Source organism: Palaemon carinicauda, chromosome 22 (genome assembly GCF_036898095.1).
Source record: "Palaemon carinicauda isolate YSFRI2023 chromosome 22, ASM3689809v2, whole genome shotgun sequence".
In the NCBI taxonomy this organism is placed as follows: domain Eukaryota; kingdom Metazoa; phylum Arthropoda; class Malacostraca; order Decapoda; family Palaemonidae; genus Palaemon; species Palaemon carinicauda.
Window position 1 is genome coordinate 19,235,215 of NC_090746.1, and position 19,889 is coordinate 19,255,103.

The window sequence follows — 19,889 nt, forward strand, 5'->3', positions numbered from 1 at the left end:
AAAAAATATTGGCAAAGACAATGCTTTTGTCCAAAGTCTTATTGTGGGTTATCCCGCAATCCTGGATACAGAGGAAGATGATTTTCCTTTATGAGAAAAATGCTAAACAAAAGAACCGTAATATTATTCAGGCTTTGTGTAGGGAAAGAACTACGAGAAAGGAAAAAAAAACATTATATGAGGACTGGTTTTCATATAAATGCTCCAGGGTACACTTCTTGTGCGATGAGGGTTTTAGGAAGGTTGTATGAGAGAGAGAGAGAGAGAGAGAGAGAGAGAGAGAGAGAGAAGAGATTTTAGGCCTTTGCAGTGCCGAGTGCAAGTGGATATCATTGTTATCTGCAATGTTGATGCAGTAATCTCTCTCTCTCTCTCTCTCTCTCTCTCTCTCTCTCTCTCGTTGTATATGCTATAAACAACAACGTAATTAAAAGATTCCTTTTTTTCATTCTTTGTGCCTTGGGAAAGAGAATGGCTATATGGAGGAAGTATTGCATTATGATGTGATATACAAATATGTTTGAAAAACAACGAATGGAAGCTGTGAAGTTGAACATAAACCTCTGAAATGCTGAAAAGTTTCATCATGAATAATCCAAGGGAAAATAATTAGCGCGTTTATATCTTATTTATACCCAAGATCCTTTAAATAAACTCTTAGTGTACGCCGTCCATGTTCAAGTAGTGGCTGATGTTTCTGTTAGTGAATATTTACAGAATGTGCAAGCAAGTAGGCCATCGCCTGAAACTAATTTTTCATTGAGTATAAAACACCTAATTTAAAAGAAAAAAAATATTAATGATGTAAAGATAGTTCAAAGGTAAGAGCTCAATAAATTTCTCAAATTGTTATCCAAGATCATGACGGTATGTTGAAAAGACCACAGATTGAGACATACTATAAGAGCATAGTGGTATGATAACATTGCAACCTCTCTTTAGAAAATTTCATCGTTCCCTAAATTGCTAAGATGATGATTTTACACACGGAGGGAAAGGTCAGTTCGGAATTCATAGGTTTTCGCGGCACATTGACCAAATAAGAAAACCGATTTTATTGTACGTCACTACCTCAAAATACCTCGGAGGGCAATTCTCTATTGAAATGAAAATTTTGCTACTGAAATGAAAACATCACTATTCTTAGAATATGGCCAAGCAGTACATCTTTTGACTCTGGTGTAATTCGTAATTAACTATTTGGAAGAGCATCTCTGAATAGAGTAACTTTTTGTAATAGAGTAAGCTGCTGACATCAACAGGAGAAAGTTGTTGCAGCCCCACGCTGTGTCCCATCTCGGTTTTCATTCATGGAAATCGTCCTGATTCCCAGAACCGTAGTTTTGTGTAGACCAACCTCAAGCGAGGGGACAATTTGTTGTAAGTAAATGTGTTTTATATCGTTCTATACTAGCCAGAAATCGAACCTTGTCTTTGTAGCCAAGAAGGCCTATTGATAGTACATAAAAGGGGTCTCTCTCTCTCACACACACACATACATTATATATATATATATATATATATATATATTTATATATATTTATATTGTGTGAATGTGGAGTTACGATGGAATGAAAGTTCTCAAGCACTAACCATAATTATCTCAGTATCCCCCAACGCATTAACCCACTTCCAAGAGTCATTGAAATAATCAAAAGCCTGCAAGTTTGACTTAAGCTATAATTGAGATCGTGATGGACTCTCTTCTCACGCATGTAACACAATAACCTAGAGCTTTGTATGTGATCTCTCTCTCTCTCTCTCTTCTCTCTCTCTCCTCTCTCTCTCTCTCTCTCTCATATAAACCATGAAGTTCTCAAAGAGGCCTTCTGGCTTTTTTACACAAATAGGAATTAGAACCCACATAAATTAGATATGAAATTGTATACTATAGCAGACTCACAGCCCTTGTGAGAAATATTTTACAGATGCAATTCAATGTAAAGAAAGCACGAAGGTGTTTTTTTTTAATCATTCTGAAAGTGCTTTAAAAATAGGTTACAAGGATTTTAAAGGTTATATTATGTACAAGCATCACGGGGCATAAACACCGATTAAATCTTGAGAATGGACGAGAGAGAGAGAGAGAGAGAGAGAGAGAGAGAGAGAGAGATAGATCTTGAGAATGGACGAGAGAGAGAGAGAGAGAGAGAGAGAGAGAGAGAGAGAGAGAAGAGAGAAATATTTACTGATATGTGGAAAGGTTTGTAAATGCTTAGACATTTGGGCGATGATTAAAGTGGAGCATTTTATTCAGGTCAGTCGATGAGAGGAGGGCCGAGGAGGATTAATATTAAAGTGACTTTTCAGGAAAGGACATCAGTACTGTATCTTGCTGTCGTTCCACCCCCAAAATAAATATTTCTTTTTACGTAAATGAAGGTACAGTAGTTTGATGAATGATTCTTATAAAAATTGTATAATTTTTTTTTGACGCAATTAAATAGAATTTAAAAGATCTATGAGACTACGAGCCTAAGGAAAAATTAGTCCCTAAGCAATAGGGAAATAGGTTGTTTTAAAGTGAATTCATCTTTAGATTTAAAGTTTGAATGATAGGAAGTGATGATGCCAAGTAATATTCTAAATCAAAACTAGAAATCTCGAAGTGTGAAGGTGTAACAGTCTTAAATACGTTTCAATTCATATTCATGCTCTTGTGTAACGAAAGACTTGAATTTTGACGCCATTGATGGATGAGGATTTCATAAAGTATTTATGATTATCTGATCTACGAATCTCCCCTACATACAAAAGTATGAACAAAGATATATATTGAATCAATGGCAATATAACTTAATCTCACATAATCATTTTTATTCAAGTATTTGTCGCTTGTAAAGAAAGGACGTTTTTTTAATATCTTTCGTTTATTATTATATCGGTTTTTTCTAGTATTATATAATTTAATCGAAGGCTTGGTTCCAATGATAGTAATATCCATGGGTAAAGCAAACATTTAAAAGAAATAACCATTCCGAAGAACGTCATTGTTGAAATAAAACTGAAAAATGAACAGGAAATTATTTTAGCTTTGTGTCGGAAATATTTTTTTTTTTGTTCGAATCGTAAATCTCGGTATACTGTGACATTTATGTAATTAGATCATTGCGCTTGTATCCCATTCGAAATGGTTGGTGTATTTTAGTCATTAGATTATATCCTTTCAGTTTGCGTAAAAGGTAGCTGCATTCCACACAGAAAAAAAAAATTGTAAAAACTTTTGACACACGATACAACTGTCACGCTAATTAAGAATAACACACATACGCAGTTTTCATAATTTGGGAATAGTTTTTTTTCGTTTATTTTTTAATATTTTCGTAAGATAGAAGACCATGGAAGCAAAGAGAAAATAACATTCTTGAATGAAAATGAATTCTTATGAGACAAAGAAAAAGATTGAAGGAATGTTGCATAGTGTAGATAGATTATTTGATGGAGACTGAAAGAAACCCTTATTCATAGTCATATAGAAAATATGGTGTAATGATTTTTCCTAAATTGATTGATTTTTTTTATGCTATATAGCATCTTGTTATCATGTATTTATATTTGATATATAAATGGAGCCTACTACGATATGTTCTTATTAAGAATTTTTCAAAAGTTGGAAAGAATGGAGTAGAACCCTACTTTGATATTTCAGTAACACGACGTCAAAAGCGCTGTTCGGTATTGCACTAAGAAAGAAATCTGGACCAAAGCTTTTATTAGCTTTTTACTTCACATAAATTATGGTTTCTTAAAAGGTAAAACAAGAATCTCTGGCATATTATGTTAGAAAAAATCACTGTTCAATTGTATTAAAAAGATATCGTTAATAACTTCAAAAAAGTAATTGATCCCGACATACCATACCATTATAGTCTTTACCCAGGCGTTAGTTATTAGTCTGCATCCAGGCGATCATCGGTTGGTGACACATACAGTCTACACACACAAGTCAGACTATTACCACCAAATAATTTTTGTTAAAGTGGCCCCAAAAAATGTTTTGCATATTTATCTATTTCGGACTCCCTGCCAGAGAAACCAAATGTAAATGTTACCAGTGCAATGCATTGACCTTTGACCTTCAGCATTTTCATGCCTTGACTTCATTTGAATGTCATTATGGACATAAGGTACCTTCTGTTTATAAAAAAAAGATCTCATGTAGGATGCTGGATTTTGAAAAGAAACTATGTGAATGAAGCTTTAGATGACGGAGTAATGTTATCATGTCAAGGTACGAGTATACCATACTCCCACCTTAAATGATCGAATATGGTGCAAGCAGAAAATGAGATATTTGGTGTACATCTCTGTATTATGACTAATATTTGATATATACATACACACACACACACACACACACACACATATATATATATATATATATAGTTTTATTTAGGTTTAAGCTTAAGTTTTGTATAATATCAATTATGCAATTATGGTCCTCCGTTAACAGGTTGGATTAAAGAAAATGGTAAGCTTTACCAATCTTCTACTCATTAATTTTCTAATTGACGTAAAAGCATTTACTTTTACATAATGTAATATGTTTAGAAAATACAATGCACTTAAGTAATTTCCTTGGATCTTTTCCTCAGGTTTTCCTGAACGTTTACACTACCATTCCCGTCCTGTTCAGTATTGGCGAAAGTGTGCCCCTCCCCTACCTTACCCTCCGTCCCCAGCCTCCGCCTTTTTGTGATGATTGCCTGATCCCTTTAATTGCTAGTAATTTGCTGGTCGAACGAGTCAGTCTTGAGGGACTTGGGAAGATGCTTCCTCTCTGATTACCAAAATAAGTATATCTATTCTTCATCCGGAATACTTAAAAAGATTGTTGCTTTTAACCACAGAGGATTTTAACATGATTAACTCATGTCTAGTGGTATTTTGAATTGATTAACTTATTTCTAGTGGTATTTTAACATGATTGACTTATTTCTATTGTCATTTTAACATGATTAACTTATTTCTAGTGGTATTTATACATGATGAACTTATTTCTAGTGGTATTTTAACATGATTAACTTATTTCTAGTGGTATTTTAACATGATTAACTTATTTCTAGAGGTATTTTAAAATGATTAACTTTGTACCAAGAACTTATAAGGTTAGGACTCTTTTCTGTAAATGTTTTTGGATCAGGATGTGATTCTCACGTGTGAATGTATTCAAATGTTAGTTTAATTTGCATAGATTTTTCATTTAATTTTTTTTTATAGTGTACCTCTGGACATAGCCACTTGGTTATAGAAAGACAACAACTCCATTAAATTTAGCATTACTTTCAAACTGTATCGAATCTGCAAAAGTTAGACATGCTGATGACCCACATAGACTATTCGAAATTAGTGTGAATCATGCAATAGGAGGAAGAACGTTCAGTTATGCTGCACCAAGACTCTTCAACGACCTTTCACTTGATGTCAAGAATAGTAAAAATGTGGCAGCTTTCAAGAAAAACCTGAAGACTTATCTTTTTAGAAAGTGTTATAATAGTGATCTGAAAACTATTAAGCCTGAATACAAATGCTAGCGAAATAACTGAAAAGATACAGAGCAAAATATTAACTCGAAAGAACTTTTTTTTCACACACCAAGGCCCGCCTGAACAGACTTTTAGTGTCTGATGGAGGGCGAGAAATAAACCCCTAAAAGAAAAGAAAGAAAGAAAGAATTTAAGAGTAATTACATATAGACATGTGTTGTAAGAGTTAAAATGATGTCTGAATGGAATATAACGTCACTTCTGCAATTTCCATGATATATTTAGGATGCACAAAATATATTTGGTTTTGTCACTCGTTATGTATAATGTTTATTTTCCATGAGTTTCTTTTATTCTAATTTCAAAGACCCGAACTATATCAGCTTGTTTTGCCCGTAAGGGGAGTGAAAAATGTTTTTCATTTTGTATTTTCAAGTCTTTTTATAGCCACTAGAAAAAGACTTAAACAATTTATGAGAGGAGAGGCGAGGTACTGGCGCATGGCTACGAGCTAGAATCCTTTGCTGTGAATAGTAAGTGAGCTAATGCATTAAGTCTAGTGGTAGCTGAAGGTTATTGACGGTAACCAGGCCACCGAACCTTGTTTATGGTTACGATCACTGTGTTGTGGGCCTCGCCGTAATCTTTCTATTCCAGCCTCATTTGGAATGGGAAAGGTTTATAATTCTCTCCCTCAAAAGCATCATAATAGCGTAACTCACTCTCTCTCTCTCTCTCTCTCTCTCTCTCTCTCTCTCTCTCTCTCTCTCTCTCTAAATAGAGAAAAATTAACAAGTAAATAATGGTTATCTCTAAAATTTAAATGCTGGCGAAATCTATTGAAGTATGATTTAACGGTCTCTCATTTATTTAATGTAATTATTTTCTAAAGTTTCTGTATGGATTTACAGTATATATACTTACAATAACGCATAAACATATTTTGAAATCTCCGTAATTTCTGATTTCCGTATTTGATTACATCGATTTTTTAAAAGAAATTTTCTGTGCATTCTGAAATAAAATTTTGTTTTTTAATGTAACTCTCTCTCTCTCTCTCTCTCTCTCTCTCTCTCTCTCTCTCTCTCTCTCTCTCTCATCTTGAGATAAGCAAACGGAGATATATTAAATTAAGTAATCACATTCGCTAAACCTATGATGATCAACGCGATCATTAAGTGTCCAAATTGTCAATTTCCTGGTCGACTTCATTTCTCTATCTCTGAAATCCTTGAAAAATCCAACTCTAGATTAAATTAACAATTTGTTCTTTTCCACGCTTGGACAAATGTGTTCAATACTTAGACACAACACTTTACCGTTTTATATTATATGTCAAGGATCAAATTTTTTTAAGGATGTTTTCATGTGAATGCAAAGCAAATCACTGTGTTTGTTGTAAAGATTATCTGAATTATGCTGTAAATCTATCTGGGTTTTGGGTTAAGTCTCTCTCTCTCTCTCTCTCTCTCTCTCTCTCTCTCTCTCTCTCTCAGCTCTAATAGTATACCGATAAGACTGTATTAAAAAGTATCGCTGTTCCTTCCTTGTCCCTGTATGAATTGTTCTTGTCTCTGCCACTCCCAATGTATCATGTGTATTCTGGGAACAGCTGGGATGATATCTTTGCTATTTCATGTTACCAGTCATATAACCAGTTCTACTTACCCCAATAATTGCACCAAATGTCCAGCATTATTTTACTTTTGAATGATGATGAAGCTGACATCTATATTGTATGTCTCCACTTGGTGTTCGATAATTGTAATGGGCTGTTGTCCTGAATAGGGTGTGTTTGAAACAATTAATATATTGATTAATCAAGGATAATTTAATTTTTTGAAAGATTCCCATTATATTCTATCGTTCACTCTCGGTTTATGGAAGGTTGAGGGCCAGACCTCGGAAATATTCAAGTATTGCCCGTGAACTAAAATGTTTTACGATGTCTAGAATACGCTCATTGGCTTTAATGTATTTCATAAGTTTTTGATTAGGAGCTTTCCCAACAATCAATTGCTCATAGTAGGTATCACGCCCATTTTTTTGATACCATCAATAAACTTCCAGATAACGGGATGGTTTATTCCTATTTCGGCATATATTTTTCTGTGCGCTGCCTCAGCATGATTGTTGGTTCTATCCTCACCAGCTATTGTTCGTCTGTATTGATTCCACATTTCTATAGGAAAATTTGGTTGACGTCTTCCATTGCCTCGTCTCATTGGTCTCACAACGTAATTGTCTTCAAACCAATTCAACAACGGCATAAGTTCATCTGGTAAATCCCTCGATAAGGCATCGATGTAATCATCCATATGGGACTCTGGTACAAAACACAAGGCTACTATCATTTTTGCTTTTAATTAAGGCAAACTCTGGATCGTTATTAATTAGGTGCTGGAGTCGATGCTGCCTCAAATGTTTATGTATTTTATGTGCTAAGTGGAAGAAACAACCTTTCAACTCGACTCCCGGAAAACATTCTTCCATGGCAGAATAGGCAGTATGTTCATAATCGCAGTAGATCCCTTTTGGCTGTAAATTTGGTAACATTACAAATCATTCGGAATATTCGAAGGTATGTTACTCGGCGTTTATTCGGAAATATAGCATACAACACAGGGAAAACCCCTCCATGCCTTCTTGCTAAAATGATATACACTTGATAAAACAACGTAGGAGACATCTTGATTGTCCCATCTGCATACCACACTTCGGACTCTCGTAAAAAAACTAACCAGCTTTGCCTCCCAAAAATTAGTATTCTCTTGTAATTTTGTCCACTGTCACCAATTAAAAAGTTTTCCCTTTCACCATTGTTCGTCACATAGTAATTGTAATCTTCAGGAATTACCAATTCTATTGGATTGGCAGGGTTCGGAGGGGCAGATTCTACCAGATTTCGTTTTCTATGTATGATTTTTTTATCAAAGCTGGTGAGTTTGGAAGTGATCCTTGTACAGCTTGAGAAGTATTTTCAATACATCTGTTCATAATTGTTGTTGGCACTTCGAGTTTCTTGAGCTTTACGTTTCAGACTTGTTTTGATAGAAGCAACTTCCACGTCCACTGCTGAAGCACCATTATTATCTTCATTAACTTCCCTCACTACTTCGTTATTTTTAGTGTGAATTCGGCCTCTACGTTCATTTTTTAATTTGCATCTCCAAAACAGTCACGTTGGATCACTTTTACTACATATATCAAAAAGATATAAATATCCATCGTGTGGAAACTTCGGTTTACCTCTCTTGCTAAGAATATTTTCAGCCATTTCTGGTATGGGTTCCAAGAGAAACTAAAATTAAGACTATATCTAACTTTTTACTGTTTAAAAAAAGATATAAGACCTCTCTATCTCTTTCATATACAGTATATATATACATAAATTATATATATATATATATATATATATATATATATATATATATATATATATATATATATATATATATATATATATATATTTATATTCATATATATATACTGTGTATATATATATATATATATATATATATATATATATATATTATATATACTGTATATATATATTTATATTTATATATATACTGTATGTAGTATATATATTATATATATATTATATATATGTATATATATTATATTGTATATATATATATTATATATATTATATTGTATATATATATTATATATATTATATTGTATATATATATATATATATATTATATATATATATATATATATATCAATCCAAGCACTTCTTTGGCTGATATCGGTAATTACCCTCCTCACATTTAAACCATCCTAACATGTCTTGGTTGTTTAAACGTCAGGCCACCTTTCAACTTTTCAGGGCAAGAAGGACATCTATCAAGTCGGGTCTGGCGAGGCGACACCGGTTTTGTTGCTGGGTGTACTCTAAAAAACTGTATATTTATACAATGTGTGTGTGTGTATGTATGTATGTATGTATGTGTGTATATATATATATATATATATATATATTGCCATAGATCTGACACATGTAATTTATTTTCAGATTGTGTGACCCTTGTGACCAGACAGGGTCGCTATGCAACATGGCATGACTGTTGTTGACCACATGGATTTCTAGTGTCATGTTCATCAGAAACATCTTTTTTTCATGTAAAAATGTGGCCAGAATCATGTAGGTTTTCTCTTATATGATTCAAGTGAACAACGGCCCTGTTAACGGCTGAAAACACTTAAATCGAGAAATATTAAGGATGATATACTAATTTTAATGAAGTTTCCATTGTAATTACATTCCATTTTACGCCCAATTAACAAATTATAATGATTTGTTTCTGGTTAACCTTTGAATTAAGTATTGTTCTCTATTCTTTATTTGCCTCTGCTTTGAAAAAGTTCGGGATTTTATTTTTTTGCAATAGAACATAATTTTGTATGCAATAATAACACATCTTAGCCAGGTCTCCTCTACGATATAGATTAATTCCTTAAAGATCCTAAGCACATTCCCCGTAACTCTCTGACGTAGTGAGGTATCGTCTTTGCTTGATGTAGTTTCTAGCTACTTTTAAAGTGTGAAATGCATCTCGGAAAATCCATTTTGTTTTAGATAGTGGCCTTGAAATATCGACTTCTACGTCTCCTCTTGAATGATGAAGCGTTCAAATTGCCTGATTGGATTTTCAAGTGTGATATTGAAGGAAACTGAGAGTCGCGAAACTATTAAAGGTTCATATTGTAAATCATAAGGATATGTTATTACAAATATTCTTCTATAGAAGTCAAGAGTCAAGTTAGAATCCAAATTCAGGCTGTAAATATAGGATTTTCTTTCTTCATCGTGCACGCGGTTTTTCCTCACATTCACGTGACATAGCCTAAGTCTTTTATAGAGCATCCAGTGTCGGTTTTTACATTTCTCTTATTTGTATTGTATGAAATCTTAGATACTAAACAGGGTTTTTGAAAGTAGTTGATATTAATGGATAGTTGTGGAATTAAATGTTAAGAAATTATGATAGTGATCTTATATTTTTATAGAATTGATTAGTTGTCGGTTAGTTTGGATAACTATATGGTATTTTTCTGTTACATTCCAGTGTCGTAATTGCTAAATTTTGTTTTCATCATTCTCCTTATTAATGTAGTAAGTAATTTACTTCATATAAATCAGTTTTTGATGAGATTTCCAGAATATTCATAATTGTTAATAGATTACTTTTAGCTTCATTCGGAAATTGCTAAATGCCATCATTGAATTAATCCATTTTTTAAACCTAGTAGGTTTTCTGAGACCCATAACCAAACCACCCATGCTAAGACGACCAGAGATGATTTATAACAGTCTTACTGATACCGCAGTCAAAAGAGAACAAAAACGTTGAAAAGCGTCTTATGAACGGCAGCCTTTACCAGTTTCACAGGAACCATAGTCTTGAATAATTTCATAAGAACCAAAGCTCAAACATCCTCATAGACTGACTCATTGGATCCACATCTTATACAGTCTTATAGGATTCATATGGACGACAGTCTCATATTAATTATTATTATTATTATTATTATTATTATTATTATTATTATTATTATTATTATTATTATTATTATTAGCAGATAGGCTACAACCCTAGTTGGAAAAGCAAGATGCTATAAGCCCATAGGATTAATAGGAACCCCAACTGCACAGGAATCACAACCTTAAATAACCTTAAGAGACACCTCATTTTGAAATAATTCCACTTTATTCGATGTACGATTGTGACGGAGGGAGGTGGTCTTATCAAACCCTCATGTTGCAACTTGAATCCTGCTTTGATAAATTGCCTCGGACAGTGTTGTATGGTGACACCAAGTGTATAGAGGGCCATTGTTTATAACTGATAATTATCAAAGATGTTAATGAGAACAAAAGTGTTAAACCCGCTTTTGGAATTGAGTTATTAAAGGGTGGAGGGCGGGAGCCGCTGTTGAGTCGTGCATTATTCAGTGCGAATAATTTTTAACAATTAGTACATATTCAGGAAGTTCATCTTTATTGTTAGTCATTAGTTATATTTATTCTAGCTCAAAAAAAAGAGGATAAAGTTGCTCATAACGGGTCTTTTTTTATTATAAAGGTCATAGAAATATTTTCTAAAAGATGAAAGCTTTAATCCACGAAATATTTAATTTTTTCATCGAATATCATTTTAGGAGCGGTGTGGAAAATTATTATATAGTTACTAATTTATAGAGAACAGGGTCTATTATGCACGAATTTCAAGTCATTAGACCTCACTAATGAGTATAACTTCTACTTATAATTAGTGTAAAAGATACAAGGATTATCATTGGAAGTTATAACAGATGAACTATGGAAAAACAATTCAACGAAGCTAACAAACCATTCGTATAATTATCATGCAAGTATGAATTGAAACACATGCTTGCACTATTTTTGAAAGCGATGTACCGTTGCTTTCTCCATAAAGACAAAGGCTTTAAATTGCTAATTAAAGAGGCGAGTGGTCGAACCGACTTTTTCAATGTATTTCTTTCCTTTCTTTGATACTTTACCGGTGTTCGTATTCACATGCACACGTTGCTTAGGTTTACATTCCTTATCAGATCTATTTTTGGAATCGCTTTATTGGGATGGTATGAAATTTGCTTATAAAATGGCATTTATACAAATCTTTAACAGAGGGAAGGAAGTGAAAATATTGTAATAAAAACGTGAAAATTACTAAGGGAAAAATTTGGTTTAGAAGTGAAAGGTATTTTGAAATATTTCGTCATTTTAAAATCATGGAAGAGTATACAGTACAGTACGGAGTTTGCTTCGAATAAATTACTGACATAAGTTTATGACACAACAACACTTGAGAAAACATTTAGTCTTGATATGAATAAAAGAAATATGCAATGCAACAACTTTTCAGAACCATCAGAAAAGGCTTCAACGATGTTTATAGTAGAAGATTCATGCTGCATTCCTTTCCATCGTTCTTGAAAATTCGTGACTGGGTTTGGAGCATATTTTGAAATTAAGTTACCCAAGACCTCTCTCTAAGAAAATTTGCAAGGATATTTCCTTTTCCCGAAGAAAGCTGCGCCTCGCTGGAGGTGAAAATGTTCCTTCATCCAATTCAGACTAGTATTTGGACAGTTGCAATATCAATATTTCAGTAATGTTCTACTTACTATCTCTGTAATGCATAAAAAAATGCATAAAACGCTATTCCACTCTCTAAATATTACTTTAAATTTTTTTTTCCTGATATAGCAATCAAGTCGCATGATATGTAAGCGGAACTATACAATGATAATGACTAAATTTCCTCTATGTATTATGTTTTCTAATATTTATAATTAAAGTGTATAAATAGATTATATAAGATTATAGATTATCTTCATTAAGAACTATAAAGCAAGATTCAAGTACATGTGTGTATGGGTATATGTGTGTGTTTGATTTAGAAAAATATTCATCTGGGTCTTTGTTATCTAAAACTGTTCTCTAAACATCATTAAGAAATTAACAGCTGATGTGTATCTTTCTTGCTCTCATCTTCCCCCATCAAACAACGGCTGGTATCTCGATGGGCGATCCCTTTCAAGGCAGCAGGATTTCCCAGCACGCATTTCATCACCTAGTTTCGTTTGGTTCCTCAAATGCGAGGTGTGCGTTTTCCCTAATGTTATTCTTCTCACGGTGCCACAATGATGATGCATGCTGATCCGTGAGTGTGGAGGCATTCCGGATATCTAGATAGGACCAACGGGGGAGATCAATTCTGGGAACGAGGCGTGGGGAATTTCCTTTCCTAGAAACTTTGAGATTCGGTTAACTTGATAAGTAAATAACTCTCTCTCTCTCTCTCTCTCTCTCTCTCTCTCTCTCTCTCTCTCTCTCTCTCTCTCTCTCTCTCTCTCTCTCTCTCTCTGTATTTTCTGCTTAGTTATCTAAAAGGTGAGGTATTTTTATTTCTCCTCGGTAACCAATTTTCTTATCATGTGATTTCCAGCCTTTTAGTTATAACATTACTTGAGAAAAATGTTTCAGAGAAAAATTTAAATTTTGTACATTGCTTATCACGTTAAAAAATGGGCCTATCATTTTATTTCATGTCTTACTGGATGTTTAAGCTACCTTTTTGAAAGCTTTATAAGGACTACCAGGTCGATTCTTTCGTTGATTTTTCTTGTTTTGGATATATTTTGTCGTTGCGAATTATATTTGTTTGAAAGATTGATGACATCTATTTAATTAGATAACTCTTATTTCGATTCATCATAATAGAAATAATCTTTATTTTGTAGATATTTATATTTTTTTAAGTGTCATCTAACTGAAAATAGATTGATTTTTTACTGAGTAATCATTTTCCTGTTTTAGATATTTTATATCTGTTGATGTGATATTTAACCGAAAATTAATCTATTTATACTAGAGATAGCAAGACAAGTAATAACTCACCCGAACACCGACGAACTGGTCGTGCAGAATGACCCAGGAGAGGAGATATACGAACGAGACGTGTGCTGAGTATAAAGCCATGACATCAGTACAGTCCAAGATGCGAAGAGAGTAGACGTACATGTAATTGGTCACCACCCATAGCAGACAGAACAGACAGCATCTTGTCATAAATTTACCTGGAAAAAGAAATTTCATTTGTGATACCATATGAGCATATAACAAGGGGAGATTATCTTTGAAGAGCAAGAGTATTTTTTCATTACAAATATGTACATACTGTATGTGGTATCACAGGGATTGGTTTTTAAAGGTCATTTATAATTAAAAGAAATATATTTATAGTGTCTAGGAAAGATTATTTAGTAAGGGAGATTTTTATTTCAAAAGTGGCATACATATATGGTAACCGGGGGGGGGGGGGGCATTTGAAAATGGAGAATTTGATTTATATGGCTAGATTTAGAGACGTTCTGATAAAAGCGGAAATATTTAATGAGTAAATTATTGCTGACCATGAAATCCCTCTATCCAACCAAAGGATCTGATTTTAAACTTGCACTCTCTATGTAAGTAAAGTAGTTTTGCCCTTTTTTATGATCAGTACATAAGTTACATGACATTAAAAATAATTGCGAATGATTGAGGTGAGACTATGCCAATATCTTTATAATAGTTTGAATGAAATTACGGGAAAATTAAGTTGTGTTTTATCTGGTGATGTACGAAATTCACGTAATTGAAAGATTTATTTACTCAGGAAATAGTACTAAGAGGGGGATAAAGTTGTATATAGTTATTTATTGTCTTTTTTTTTAAATTAATGGTTGAAAACTTAGAATCATAATAACACTGAAATTATTTTTTATCTAAGATTTTCATGATCTTATATAGATGTCCAGCTTAGATCTCTATGATGGTTTACATACATAAAATAGATTAAAATCCTATTTTATTTCATGGTGTAGTGTATCCTTTACGATGATTGCTATAAGAGTTTGCAGTCTTCTTTAATAAAATTTTGCGTGACTTGATATCATGAGCTAAAGTTACTAGGACGTACAAAGCAAATGTTGAATGTTATTCTCTTGAATGTACTTCATTCGAGTTGTGACGTTTAATTTCACGTTCATATTGATGACATTTTGCTGTTCAAGGGGACCAAGAGCTCAAAGAGAAGCGTAAAAAAAACAAATTGACACAATTTATCAAATGGGTTTTGTGAGAAAAGCAAGTTTAGGCCATGGTAATTTTTCCAGACTTGCTAGCCTTATAACGCCAGTTTCCAAAAAGATATTGGATTTTTATCCTGTCGCACTTAACTTGGAACGTGTTTTATGGATGTCGGATATCCTTTATCATATTATTTGACATGTAAGGATTTGTTTGTTTCCTTATATCCCGACCAACAAAAATCAAACCCTTGAAAACTTTCCCCCATACGCACTGGAGTCAATTATCTCATATGTACAGTTGGTGCTTTCGAAATAGGGGAAAACTTGGGAAATTAACTCAAAAGCCTGGTGCAGGTTGGGGGTTTGCTCTTCGGAGTATTTCTTTGAGGAAAATAACTTTCAATTTTCGGCGCATTTCGTATTCATGAAAAGAGCTACGGTGCAATGGGACAGCGGAGATGAGTGTGAGGACGCCTTAGTTTGGGGCATGCTAAGTAGTTGGAATCTGGGAGAAGAGAACAGACAGAAATCTCCATAAATTACCTTGGTTATATTTCGTAGCCCGATATGGGAAACATCTTAGTTTAGGTTTTTAAACTAGACATGAACTGTATTATCAGATTTATGGTTATTTGATTCATCTTAGCTTCGAAGATTTCCATTCATTCTGCTTTGTCAATCATTCTCGAATCAGTCCAGGTCATTTCTTCATCCATGCTGGGCTTTTTATTATACGTTCGTCACGTGTATATACTTTTGATCCTTTCGAATTTTTACGCTTCACTTATAAAATGTATGAAGTTCCTCTCAACATCCTCAAATATTTTTCGAGGTTCAATATATGTATAGTATTTCTCTTTCGTGCATTTGGTATATTAACTAAAAAATCCTTATGTACACTTCAGTTCTTCTTTTTCTAGATACCTTAACCTCTACCGAACATTTTTTTTAAAGTATCGATATCCGATTTTGCTAAAACTGTTCTGCAAAACTCAATCTTCATCATAAATAAGTATTTACTCTTAAATAGATGTACAAATCAGTCACTTCACTTAGACTTTAACATTCTTTGTTACTATTTTGTAAATATCTTTATCAATGCGGAATTTGAATTTTGTTTTCTTATTACGAAAGTTATTTTAACCAGCCTTTGTAATTTCTTTTCACTATCTTGTATAAACACTTTTAGATTCAATCACCAGTTATTCATAATTCGTTTACAATCCAGTTTGTTATTCCAGAAAATTTCACTGATAACTTTTTTTCGTGACTTATCCCATTTGATATAATTACGCTCTGTTTTATGTATTTGTATTTTTGTGTGTTTTTCGACTGTTATTGTTTGATACTGGATTCATCTTCACTCCTGCTACTGAAAAATTTATAGAGGAGGTGTGTTATGTTATTTATTCTTTAATTCTCATTCAAAGATATCTGGTCCATATCATTAGTGTGCTTGTATATGTGGAAAACGCACATAGGAAATTCTTGAATTACATTACAGTCCGATTTTTCCTGTCACGGTTTTTCAGGCTGATATAAATGTTATGATGCGCTCGGCTTGGTGATTATGTATTCATAAAGATACCCAAAATTCTAGGAAGTGTCATTTATATGAAAAGTTTATCCCTATGCGATAAGAAAATACTGTGAAAGAATGGTTGACATCTCAACTTGCATCAAACAAACAGGCCATGTTTCCGTCCGCTTCATTCGTAGTTTTTTTTTTCTCTCTCTCTCTTTTTGTTGGAGAGCCTCCCAACCTCTTTGCGGTAGAGGCCTTAGAGGATATATAGAGAAAGGAACCACAAATCTAGAATGAAGTTTTGGATCCTTAAGGCTTCTGGGTCTAAAAGGACTTCTTGTGGAAAAAATCTCGAATAGAGTAGAGAAAAGTACGTTACTTTATATACATATATATATATATATATATATATATATATATATATATATATATATAATGTGTATATGTATATGTATATATATATATAATATATATGTATCTATGTATATATATATGTATATGTGTATATATATGCATATGTATATATATATATATATATACATAAATATATATATACACATAAATATATACATATACATATATTATATACATATATATGTATATGAATATATATGTATTTATGTATATTTGTATATATATATGTATATATATGTATATATGTACTGTATATATATCTGTATATATGTATATATGTATATATATACAGTATATATATATGTATATAATATATATATATATATATATGTATGTATATATGTATATGTATATATGTACATATATATGTATATATATATATGTGTGTGTATATGTATATAGGTATATAGCCTACACATATATATATAAATATACACACACACACACATATATATATATATATATATATATATATATATATATATATATATATATATATATATATATATACACTGTATAAATTTAATACAATACTATTGTAACCGAGCCGTCAAAAATGACGTTTAGAAAATTAGATAGATAAGGACACACACAGATTCAACCCTTCCTACTCCTCCCATTTCCCAACTAAAACCCACTGGTTCGTCAGTTTGTTGGTAAGTATGGTTTCCGAGGGCACTTCTCGGGGTAACCCCCTCTCACCAAGGTATGGCTACTTCCTCTCACCCTGAGTGTGGCAGAGAGAGAGAGAGAGAGAGAGAGAGAGAGAGAGAGAGAGAGAGAGAGAGAGTGAGAGAGGAGAGAGAGAGGAGAGAGAGAGAGAGAGAGAACAAGTTATTATCATACAAGATGTAGATGGTAAAATTAATACGTAGAATTATATGAATGCTTCGCGGGTTATTTGCACACAAGTAAGACAAATATTGGGATATTTTAGGGTTTTGCGTAATAATGGTTAAGCGCTTATTACGTAATACCCATAATAAAAAAGATAAAAAGATATTTTATTCTTCAAACCTTTATGTTCCAGAAATTTAAACCTAATAAATAGGGACTCTGTCTTGGATGCGTAAGCCTCCGTACAAGATTTTATCTTTATGAGTTACTTGACTTTGGCTCTTAAGATATCGTGATGAAATTAATGGAATATACATATTAAAAAGGCAGTGTTGTAGGAAGAAATGTTGATTCCTACCTCTTGTAACTTTCTTCAAAACAATAATTTATGAGGACTTCATTTCAAAGGTTTAACCAACATATATAGACCTTGAGTCTGACATGATCAGTGCCACCCAGTTTATAAATTATTTTTACCCTGTCGGTTCGGTTCATCATCTAATTTTATATCACGAAATATTGAGTTCTTTTCTTTAATTATTAATCTTTGGTGAACGTTGATATTCTGAACATTTGGTTACTCCCTTAAATCTTATATACTGTCGCAACGTAATTTATACATTATATATATATATATATATATATATATATATATATATATATATATATATATATATATGTATATGTATATATATATAAAGCACTTGTTGGCAAGAACGTCACCAATGTTCAAACAAACCAAAGCATGAACTAGCAAGCTTACACAGATTGGTCTATTATCAGTGCGGGGAAGAACGAGCTATAAAACAAAAAAAGCAATACCGTTACAGTGTACGACTTGTATGAAACATTTGCGGTACGATACGATCATTGTAGTGATGAAAGTAAATGATGACAATGCTGCTGTAGAAACTGACATGAAAGAAATTATTTTCAAAATCTACAGGAAGTGCTTAGTTATCTCCAAAGTTCTGTTTTAAATCTTAACATTTGTCAACGAAGACCCTGGGGAGAGACAAGAATTTATGGTAAGATTTGCTTTTAGATGTTTTAGGCCTTTTTCTTCTTCACCTAGAAAAACCTCATAGGTTTTTATTGTCTGCAATAGATGGCTACCTTAATGATGCTAAAAAAGAACCATAAAAAGGGGTTTTCTGTCTTGCCAGTAAGGTGTTATGCATCATTTGCAGGTCGCAGAAATATTTAGTAATCAAAGAGAGTAGATTATGAGGAGGATACGGAGCAGTAGATGTCTTGAGTAAACAGCATATGTTTATGATACTAAGCAGGAAAACCTATTGATGATTAACTTGCACCAGTATGGTTTGATTTATCTTAAAACCTTTACACCAAGGCATTACTTTTCTTCATTTATCGGTATACGTATGCCATAGTCCTATCATCAACTTGCTCTCCTTTTTCATTAATTTTTCTGTATGTTATTTTTTGTTTTCAAGGTTATGTGTCTGCAGTGTGTTGTTATTTTGTAACGGGATTCCTAGCTACGTTCATTCATAGTAGGCAAGACGGAACCCCATCCCTGGCGGCAATGTGGCTTTGAAGATCATTTCTCAGGTTTCTTTTGATTACAGGTCAGATTAGGAATGGAGATAGGTGAGCTTTTATATTTGTAGAAAGGAATATCGGATAGAACTGGCTGATTGCGAAGCCTTATTGAAACGAGGTTACGTGTTAAATATATATATATATATATATATATATATATATATATATATATATATATATATATATATATATATATATATATATAATATTTGTGTATGTATGATTGGAATAGTAAACCATACATGTCAGCATTAAGCAGGTAGGCATATACTGTATGTGTATATATATATATATATATATATATATATATATATATATATATATATATATATATATATATATATGATAAATTTTGCACATTCAGACGTGTTTATTCATATTTAAATAAGCCATATATATTTTTGATACATTAATGTCTGGATTCTCTTAACGACCCCGGGATCAGAGCCCCA

The 19,889-nt window shown here is 32.7% G+C and overlaps 1 protein-coding gene across 3 annotated transcripts in view; it reads right to left on the reverse strand.

Moving 5' to 3' along the window:
• The window catches only part of LOC137616352 (solute carrier family 35 member F3), a 391,179-nt gene that overhangs the window by 27,892 nt on the left and 343,398 nt on the right, over positions 1 to 19,889 (reverse strand). For all 3 annotated transcript variants that reach the window (XM_068346013.1, XM_068346011.1, XM_068346012.1), the window contains one exon: positions 13,921 to 14,099. In XM_068346013.1, coding sequence (XP_068202114.1) covers positions 13,921 to 14,099 — 179 coding nt within the window. The remainder of the gene's footprint in view (positions 1 to 13,920; positions 14,100 to 19,889) is intronic.